We start from the raw sequence: 10,205 nt of genomic DNA, 5'->3' as shown, positions 1-10,205 counted from the left end.
GGTATGGCTCTGGAAGTGGTTTTCCCTCGGCCACCAGTAATGCCACAGAGAATAACCTCTGGTCACATCAGGGGAGAGAGTGTGGGGGCTTTCTGGAGTCCACAAACAGTTGCTTGCTCTTGACAAAGGGCTATGCTGTCAGAAAAGGAAACAGATGTGTTTCCTTACACAGTCCCCTCTGCTGTAATTTTTGGCTGTGATTACCTGGACACACATGAAACCTCGGAAAGTGAAGTTCTTGGAGTGGAGATTGAAATGGAATACTTTAGTTAATATAATATGACAATTTTAAAATTAAATTACTTTTAATTTTATATTTCCTCTTAAATGTTCATTACCCTAGTGTGACAAACTAAAGTTGTGTCTGGACCACAAGGGAATAAGACATTTCCATACATGTAACTATGGAGTTTTACCAAAATTATTCTGTGTTTACTCCTTGATGTTTAGGCTCAGGGGAGCCAACCTGTCTGTTGTTGAGATACTGACAGGGAAGATTGCTACAGGGCTTGGCCCAATCCCCTCTCTCTCTGCAGGGGGGTGAAGGTGCCACTGTACTCTTCGCAGCTGCCAGTCCAGGATGAGGAGGATGGAGTCTGTCAGAGGGTGTTGCTGTGGCTGTCTTGGCCAGAGTGGACTGTGCTGCATCTTTGTTTCACTGCACTTTGTACAGGAAGGGTGACACTGCTTGGGCACACTCAGCTTTTTGGGTTTGCACTTCACTGCTCAGCCACCATGTCTGTAACATGATTGGCTCCTCCACACCCAAACACACACATGCTTCCTGCAATAGCCATGTTCCCTGGTTGTATGTGTTTGGGGGTGGAGTTGGTGGTAAACAGCTGCAGAGAGCAGAGTGGCAGTGAACTTCCCAAAGAGGCTGCGATGTAACATCTGGTGTCTTCCTGGGAGCTGTCAGCAGGCAGTGCTGGGAGCCAGGCACTGCTGCCTGCCCTGGGACCTGCACACCCTCATCTCTCAAGAATAGGGGCCTAAAGAATGCTGGAGAGGGACTTCTTACAAGGGCAAGTAGTGATAGGACAAGGGGGAATGACTTTCAAGTGAAAGAGTGTAGGCTTGGATTAGATATTAGGAAGAAATTCATGACTATGAGGGTGGTGAGGCACTGACAGAGGTTTCCCAGAGCAGCTGTGGATGCCCCATCCCTGGAAGTGTTCAAGGACAGCCTTTGAGCCAGGCTCGGAGCAAGCTGCTCTAGGTGTCCCTGCCCAAGGCAGCAGAGGTTGGAACTAGATGATCCTTAAGGTCCCTTCCAGCCCAAACCATGCTATGGTTCTATGATTCTATGTTGCTCCTGCCCCCATCCCCACGCCAGAGGCCCCAGTGCCCAGAACACAGAACCCACCACGCTGTGACATCAGCCCCGGGGACGAGGCCTTCACGGGCAACGCGGCTGCTGCGGGCACTGCATCTGTGGCTGTGCTGGTGCAAGGAGCCCTCACTTCTTGCAGCTGACACATGCCTCTGGCAGCCATGAATTGGCTCTGCCTCCTCATCCTGCTGGCCACATGCGGGCTTGCGCACGGCACCTGGGACAACTGTGGGTAAGTGGCCCCACACTGTGGGAGGGAGCTTGGGCAATGCTTAGGAGGGGCCGCAGGAGTGGGCCTGTTGTCCCCTGTGGCTATGCCAAGGCTTCCCAAAAGCCATGGGGGAGTCTCAGTTCCTTGCCAGCAGCCAGATGCTGACACGGACAGACTCATACCCCGTGGGCTCTGCGGGTCTGCTGGTGGGGAGGGCAGACGGCTGAGCTTCAGCCTGAGCAGCAGCACAGAGCAGGGCAGTAATGACTTTCTGCTTACAGACCGGTGTGCGGGCTCCGAGCCATGGGTTATGACTACGGCGCCAGTGCTTATCAATACAACTACTATGGCATGACACGTGTCGTGGGTGGCACAGGTGCCTACGAAGCGTCCTGGCCCTGGCTCGTCAGCCTCCAGCATCAGTGGATACCAGACACGGGGCATTTGTGCGGAGGGTCCCTCGTCCACCCGCAATGGGTCCTCACGGCAGCTCACTGCTTTGACGATGTCACGTAAGGAGGAGCAGGGAACAGGGGGATCCTCACAACACCAGCAGGTGCCCTGTCACCAGCACCATGTCTTAATCCCATCCCCTTTGCTTGCTGTGAGCCCAGCTGAGAGACTGGGCTCAGGAGAAGGCTGGTCTCATGCCACTGCTTCCTAGCAGCCCCAGCTCACCATTCCCACAGCCTAAGGCATACTAGGGCAGTCAGTGCCCCATAGCACTGAAGGCTGGCAAGTGCTGGGCTGCTGCAGTGCATGGCTCTGCTCCCTCTCACCCTTTTCTCTGCTTCTGCCTTCCAGCAACATCAGCCTGGTGTACGTGGTGATCGGGGCCACCCAGTTGACTCAACCAGGCCCTGGGGCACAAGTCCGCTACATTAAGCAACTGCGCCTTCACCAATACTATAATAAAGTCAACATGAAGAATGACATTGCCATGCTGGAACTGGACCATCCTGTCCAGTGCAGCCCCTACATCCAGCTGGCCTGTGTGCCCGACCCGACACTGAGAGTGTCAGACCTGGTCTACTGCTTTGTCGCTGGCTGGGGTGCCACCACTGCAAGGGGTGAGTTTCCAAGAAGGACTTGTGCTCTGAGGGCAGTCTCAGCACCCTGGGGAGACAGGTTGGGCTTCCTGACAGCAGAGGCCAAAGCCAGAGTCCTGCTGCAGGACGGTGCCTCTGGACAAATGAGCTTGGCTTACGCCCAAAGTCACACAGCAGGGACACAGCACTCCAGTGCCTCTCCAGAGGCCAAGCCAAGCTGTAGCGATGGGAATCAGCCTCAGGCAGGGCAGGAGAAATGGCAAGGAGCTACTGAGTGCTCATTCCTTTCTGTGCTCATAGCTTCAAGAACAAGCGATCTCCTGCAGGAGGCCCAGGTCCACCTCATCGATCTCGAGCTCTGCAACAGCAGCCAGTGGTATGCGGGGAAAATCCACAGCTCCAACGTGTGTGCTGGTTATCCACAGGGCATCATTGACACCTGCCAGGTAGGAAGGAGTGTTTGTTGAGGCACTCGGCCCCCAGCAGCACAGGCAGCCCAGTCAACACTGCCCAAACACAGCCCCGGGTGGGCCTTGACCGGCCAGTCGGTCATTCTCCCAGCCCCACGTCCACAGCGCTGCTGAGGCTGCCCTCCCATTCTCCATCCATGTGTCCTTGCTCAGTGCCCCCATTGGTCTGTCACTCTGCCCAGAAAGTCCATCCAGGTAGGCCTTGGATCCAGATGCCAACCCTGGAACATCCATCCTTTGCACATACAGAATCACCGTGCAGACATGAGAGAGAGCCCTACCTTGCAGGACCCCAACCCACTCACAGTCACTTGGTGTGCTGTGAATACGTCCCTGGCACCTTGCTCTGCTGGGAATACAGCTCAGCTGTGGGAGAGAAGGAGACAGCCCCATTGCTGACTGGGACATCCCAACATGACCTTAATCCTCTCTACTCCACTGCAGGGGGACAGCGGTGGTCCTCTCATGTGCAAAGACAACATCGCTGACTACTACTGGGTTGTTGGAGTGACCAGCTGGGGAAGAGGCTGTGCAAGACCAAAGCAGCCTGGAATCTACACCTCCACTCAGTACTTCTACAATTGGATGTTGGCTGAGATGGCTGCAAGCCCATATAGAAGGACTTCTCTAGCAGCACAGGTTTGGGGTCCTTTTCCAGCTGCCCCACAACCCACTCAGTATCCATGGATGAGACCAACTGCCGCACAGCCACCATGGACAAGACCACCTGTCACACAACCACCATGGACGAGACCAACCGCTGCACAGCCGCCATGGACAAGACCACCCACCACAAAGCCACCATGGACGAGACCACCTGCCACACAGCCACCATGGACAAAACCAACCGCTGCACAGCCACCATGGACAAGACCAACCGCTGCACAGCCACCATGGACAAAACCAACCGCTGCACAGCCACCATGGACAAGACCAACCGCTGCACAACCACCATGGACAAAACCAACCGCTGCACAGCCACCATGGACGAGACCACCCACCACACAGCTACCATGGACAAGACCAACTGCTGCACAGCCACCATGGACAAACCCACCTGCCTCAGAGAAGCCAAAGCCACTGCCAAAGCCAAAGCCAACATCATCGGACCAAGTTAGCTCCTGCCCATATCCAGACGATGAGCTGGTGAAATTCTTTACTCAGGCGAAGGATCTCTTCGAGGAGATCTTTGGGGAAAACCCAACTTGAGCAGCAGGACAGACAGGATCCAGTGTGAGCTGCAGTACACCATGACCGTTTCCTGATGGTGCAATGCCTGCTGATCCAAAGGCCACCTCAGTGCCAAAAGCCTACTCTGTCCTTCCTACACTCCTCTTCTGCATGCAGGCAAACATTGAAGTTGACTTAGTTGTTGAAATAAAGTTGCCTATGTTCACAGTTAATCATGTTTTCAGTCCAATTCTGTCTCTTGGGAAAAGCAAGGACGTCCATGCTCAGCACATGCAAAATGAGCCTGAAGTCAGACAGGCGGGCACAAAGGTACAGATTCATTCCAGAAGCCTGGACAGACAGAAGGGTGCTCAAAGCCACCATGGGATGGAGGAGACTGGCACATCAAGGCCAGGAAGCAGATAGGAAAAAAAGTTTAGTAAGGCTCCAGTATTTGTTGAAAACTCCTAGCAGACATTGCTGCTTCATTGTACTCAAGATAAATTCCTCCTATGTTAATCATTTGTGAGAAGAGTGTTGCTGTTTTACACCACTGACACTGCTCCTGTATGCAACTTCCCCCTTTCCCCAGCGGAAAGAGGGATTGCATTTTGCAGTGTGGCTGTCAGTGCTCTTGCATTTTTCCATTCTTATGGTCCAATTTTGACACACCGGAACCTGAGATGCACTTTGTTTTCTAAAACTGTGTCAGAATGAATTTACAAAAAATAATTAAAGAGGAAAATGTAGGGGAGGGAGGTGGAAATACTGAGACCTTGAGTCATGGCATCTGTCAAACACAAGCAAACCTCAAATACCAAACCTTGGGGTCCTTTGGGGCTGAGGGAAGCCAAAGGCTCTCACAGCTGAGCTGCTTGCACCCAGCCCCAGCACTGCTCCTGGCTCGTTACCTCCCACCCAGCCCCCCAGCCAGTCCTTCCCCACTCTGTCCCAGTGGGGCCCCACCAGCTTTCCCCAGAGCAGACCTCAGCTCTGGTGTCCTTCCTCCCCAGGGAAAGGACCTCAGCTGTGCTGTGATGGCCCTCTGTGCCCCAGACACCTCCTGTCTGCCAGCTGTGCTCTGTGGGCAGCTCTGGGCCAAGCCCTTGCCCTCCTCGGGGTATCAGAGATACTGGGCCCACACCCTTTGGAAGCACCTCACCTGCCTGGCTCGGTGCTTCTCTCCACCCCTCCCGGACAGGGATGGGACACCTCCAGCTTCTTTGGGCAACTTATTCCAGTGCCTCACCACCCGCACAGTGAAGAATCTCTCCCTTATCTGCTCTGAATCTGCTCTGAATCTACCCTGTTTCCATTTAAAACCATTTCTCCTTGTCCTATCTGTACGGACCCTACTGAGAAGTCTAAATCAAGTAAACCAATACATTCATATCCTTAATCAATAATCTGCTAAATCACACTTGGACTCAGTGGAAGTCATCCTCTGCATTATGCCTAGCACCAAAATGCAAAGCTGCTGGGGAGAAAAAAAAAAAAAGAAAAAAAAGACTTAATAATGCCATGTACCACCATGGCATGAATTCCACCTGTTCTCCATCTCGAGGCACCACATTCCAAAACATCCTTCTGCCCCCATGCATTTGTAGCCCATACCCACTTTCCATGTTGCTGCATCCCTCAGTACACACTTCCAACCTTCCTATCCAAGTCACTTACAGCTCACACAGGTGAAATTCAATCTCTGCTAATTTTCCAATTAATTCTCTATCCTGCTTTCCAACATTCTCACCCCAGCTGACATGAAAAGCAGGCACCTAGTTTTACATTGAGATGGCAGAACAGATGAATGCTTAATGACCTAAGTAGTTCAATTCATTGATGATTATTAAATCCTAGAAAGGTTTCCAAAGTGAATAGCAGGCAGGTTCACACCACACAGGCTAAATGTGACACCATGAGCTTTAGTTTAGAATTAGTGAAAAACTTGCTAATGTTTGATTTCCTTCAAGGGAAATAGATGGTTTCAACAGACTCTAAAAATGCTTTTTTAAAAAATCCTATTAGTCATGCCTAACTCAGCTAAAACTTAGCACAAATTGAGTCTGTTTCCTGGAGTTCTTTCAGCTACCTACAGAGCTGCTCTGCCAAACTGCCCTGTCTTGAGCCTGCTGTTTTTGAATCTGTTTCTTGCAATATCCTGGTCATCGGAGTGCAATAAAACCTTCAAAGACTGAATTGTTACCTGTACTCAGAAATGCATTACAGGTTTTCATCCTCAACCTTGGAAAGAAACAGTCTTGTTCAATAAGAATATTTACCAGAAATTCTTATAGATTAGGTAGATAGATAGGTAGATAGATAGATAGATAGATAGATAGACAGATAGATAGATATGGAACTAAGCGGATTTTTTTCACTTGAAACCAAAACATTACCAGTGCATCAAAAATTTCCCCATCAGGTCCACTTCATGGTAATCTTGGGAGCATGTGATGAGCACATTGTTGACATGATTTTAGAAAGCAAGGCAGAGTTTTGTAATTGCCTATTGCAAGGTTAGATTGTACCCCTAGTTCACTGCCAGGGTATAACCTATAATTAAAAAAAATAAAAACAGTGACCCAACAAAAACTCTCAACATCAGGGAAACCCTGTGGGTGATGTATTTCGGGATGGTCTATGGGTTCTTTGGATTGTTGGAGTCAACAGCCTGCCTAGGAGTACATTTGAGGCATATAACAGCACTCCCCTGAAATCCATGGTCTGTCAGGTCAGATCTCTTAGACGATCTACATAATTGCATAAATTGCTTTCACTTCCTGTTCTCTATATACAACTCAAAAAAATCAAAAAACAGAGTTTTCTGGATTTCTTTCCCCATCCACGGCGTGGGGCTGGCCCAGTTCTAGTTCCTTCTCCATCTGAAGAACCATTGCGACGCCTTGAGGGATGGGGAAAGGGAAACTCCAGGGGTATCCCAGGGCTTTTTCAGGCCCTGAGCCTGGAGGGGAGAGGTGCTTCCCCCTCCCCCCCCGCACGTGGCCCCATGGCCGGCAGGGAGACAGGTCACAGGACACCGGGTGTGGAGAGGAGGCAAGAGAGACTTTATTGTGGGGGATGTTACATTTATAGGGTTTAGGAGGATTCACAGAGTAACCAATTAGAAGTCTCAAGGGGTTTGCAGGAACACCCAATCACAGGAAGAGGTTAACAAAGGCCAATGGGACACACCTCAGGACACCTTCCCAGGACATTCCTGCATGGATAACAAAGGGGGTGCTGGGAAGAAGAAGCATGTCTTTGCAAAGACACCACCAAAAGCCATTTTAAAACCTGTTTAAACCACAGTTTTCCCATATAATGCAGGTTTAATGCTACAGAGTTTAGGCATCATTAGCCCATATAACCTATTCCATAACACAGACATGTCATTACATTAATTAACGTACTAATGCTGATTGCTTAGGACTGCATAGCACATTAGGGCAATTAGTACTGCAGTGATTTGAGTTGGAAGGAACTTCAAAGGTCATCTAGTTCCAATCCCCTGTCCCTAGTCAGGGACACCCTCCGCTAGACCACGTTGCTCAGAGCCCCACCCAACCTGGCCTTGAACACTTCCAGGGATGGGGCATCCACAACTTCTCTTGAAAACCTGTTCCAGTGCCTCACCACCCTCACAGTAAAGACTTTTTTCCTCATACTTAATCTAAAACTACTCTCTTTCAGTTTAAAGCCATTTTCCCTTGTCTTGTCACTACGTGCTCTTGTCCATCTTTCTCATAGGCTCCCTTCAGGTACTAGAAGGCCACTGAAGTTTGCAAAAACAGATTGTATGGAAGTCAACTTTTAGAAATCTTCAGATAAGCAGGCAGTGCATTGCAGACTTTACTGATATTTCCTTTACCTGTCCCAGATGGGGCACTAGGTTTTAATTTACCTGAGTTTGAGTCCCAAATACAGAACCAATTTCGCAAATGAATTCTGTAAGAATCTGATCCAGTTCTTTCCAGTAAAAGGTTGCTGCTAAACTTCCACATTTATTAATGGAACAACCACATGCAACGATAAGGTGTCCACACACAGTGAAGGACAAAACCAACAACATGCTCTACCTGCAAGCTATGTTCTACTTCAAAGAATCACTGCAAGATGCCCCTGACCAGAGATAGAGAGGTCAGCTGTGATTCTGCCCAGATGTAAGACTCACTGCTGCCTGAACTCACATTGTTTTGCTGTCTGTGACATGGAGTATTCTTTACAGGATTTCTATGAGCAGATGAATTCAGCACAATCTCTGGAAAAATAATTCCCATGAAGTACAGTTAAAAGAGTCATGAGAAGCCCTTTGTTTCCACTGTACGTTGGGAAAATCTACAGACTAGGAGAGGAAAAAAATCCCAACTCTAAAAAAAATCCCCTCTACAAAAATAAGTGAGGAACTTCACGAGTGTCACTCACTGTAACTGTACTCATGAGTTTTACCAGTGTGTTGAAGTATAAGCTTGATGGAATACTTCAGTAGTTCTTTTCAAAGTATTTTTCCACAGAGACTTGTATCTTTATGCAATTGTAGTTTTCATAACCAATCCAAACATTCTGTGATTAATACTCACAAAGAGTTGGTTCCATACATTTTGATGACTTCATAATACTGTGAAGCAAACCACAAACATGACAAACTCCTTAGCTCAGGTACAATTTAAACCAAACTAAAAATGCCACAAGATATTAACTTCGCATGTGACATCAAGGGAAGTTACAACAGTTGTCAAAGCTTAGAACATCTCTATTCTGAAGCATTTAATAAGCAATGCGTAAGAGTGGAATTCTCCATTCTACCCACAAGGGTAGAACCAGTTCCACTGTTACCTAAAACCATGTTATTCCTCTCCCTATTTGAAACTGCTTTATAATTTCAGGGCACACAAGACTGTGTAGCGGCACCAAGTCACCACTGAGCCTCAAGATGCCATCTTTCTTTTCTGCCCCCATGTCTTTCATTTTTTCTATCTTTCTGTCTCCAATACACACTAGTTTTCATCTAAAACTTATATTTTGGGAATATAAAAGAAAGAGCATTGCTATTTTATCCCCCAAATAATACAGATTTAGTCTCACAGTCTCTACCAAAGCTTCACAGAGCAGCAGCATGGACAAGGTTCATGAGTGGCACAACTTATTGGCACAGACCTTCTGTGTAGCCACACACAAAGGAATGAAATTGGCACTGTCTGCCTGACCCTGCCTTCTCGCATCTCAAGAAAAGTATGAAAACAGACACGTTTGAAAATAAAAACATTTGAAACTTTCACCTTGAAAAGAGCTGTTGGTGATGTGGCTGCGTGTCTCAGAGAAGTACAGCTGAAGAGGTCTGCCCTTGGCCAGGCACCCCAATGGGTTGAGACTGGAACTTGCATCGGGTCAGGAAAGGTGTGGGTTTTGTGGCTCACCTGGCAGAGCAGGCTCCACTGTTTGCTCAGGACACCCCACTGAGTGGAAGGCACAGAGCAGCCATGTGATGGAGAACCTGGAAAGGGAAGCACTAAAGTAAGACATGGGAAGGCTTGAAAGGAGGTAGAGCACAAACCCCAAAGGAACCAGATTTCAGTAGTGTCACTCCTGTCTACAGCTGTCATAGAATCATAGAATCATAGATTCATAGAATCATAGAATCAGCCGGGTTGGAAAGGACCTCTGAGATCATCAAGTCCAACCCTTGATCCACTACCACCATAGTTACTGTCCCTTCTTCCAGTGAGACATGATATAGTCCAGCAACTGGAGCTATGATCCAGTGGTGGCATAGGGTCACCTGAAGGTTTATTCAAAAGTTGTCAGATTCGTACTTGCACAAGGGAACACTTAATGCAACACAGGGTTACAACACTGATCCTACAGGAAAGCGTAGAGTGATAGACCACCAGGTCACATGGAGAGGAGCTTGTTGCAGGGCTGCCACAGCCTACTCTGCAAAGGTTTTTCACAGTAACAGCAACAAGAAAGTGTTC

At 48.7% G+C, this 10,205-nt stretch overlaps 1 protein-coding gene across 4 annotated transcripts; it reads left to right on the top strand.

Moving 5' to 3' along the window:
* Nucleotides 1–1,373: 1,373 nt before the first annotated feature.
* Nucleotides 1,374–4,466, top strand: LOC113946274 (acrosin-like). Of its 4 annotated transcripts, none has more exons than XM_027641339.1 (6): nucleotides 1,374–1,565; nucleotides 1,826–2,056; nucleotides 2,349–2,614; nucleotides 2,894–3,039; nucleotides 3,508–3,753; nucleotides 3,784–4,466. In XM_027641339.1, exons 1-6 carry the CDS (start codon nucleotides 1,480–1,482, stop codon nucleotides 4,270–4,272), a joined length of 1,464 nt encoding a protein of 487 aa, XP_027497140.1. In that variant the 5' UTR covers nucleotides 1,374–1,479; the 3' UTR covers nucleotides 4,273–4,466. The 4 variants fall into 4 exon arrangements, with proteins under 4 accessions (XP_027497140.1, XP_027497139.1, XP_027497142.1 ...); XM_027641341.1 differs by having other exon boundaries at nucleotides 1,375–1,565; nucleotides 3,508–3,796; nucleotides 4,097–4,466; XM_027641340.1 differs by having other exon boundaries at nucleotides 1,375–1,565; nucleotides 3,508–3,906; nucleotides 4,117–4,466.
* Nucleotides 4,467–10,205: the final 5,739 nt, after the last annotated feature.

This window comes from Corapipo altera, unplaced genomic scaffold, assembly GCF_003945725.1.
Source record: "Corapipo altera isolate COAL_440 unplaced genomic scaffold, ASM394572v1 48b, whole genome shotgun sequence".
NCBI lineage: Eukaryota > Metazoa > Chordata > Aves > Passeriformes > Pipridae > Corapipo > Corapipo altera.
The sequence above is the reverse complement of the archived record's forward strand: the minus strand, read 5'-3'. Positions and strand labels throughout refer to the sequence as shown.

Bases quoted from the DNA above. Each gene is read 5' to 3' on its own strand.
- LOC113946274 (XM_027641338.1), top strand. From the start codon at position 1,480: ATGCCTCTGGCAGCCATGAATTGGCTCTGCCTCCTCATCCTGCTGGCC. The intron at 1,566-1,825 runs GTAAGTGGCCCC...TTCTGCTTACAG, and splicing joins GGCACCTGGGACAACTGTGG to ACCGGTGTGCGGGCTCCGAG. The intron at 2,615-2,893 runs GTGAGTTTCCAA...CTGTGCTCATAG, and splicing joins GGGTGCCACCACTGCAAGGG to CTTCAAGAACAAGCGATCTC.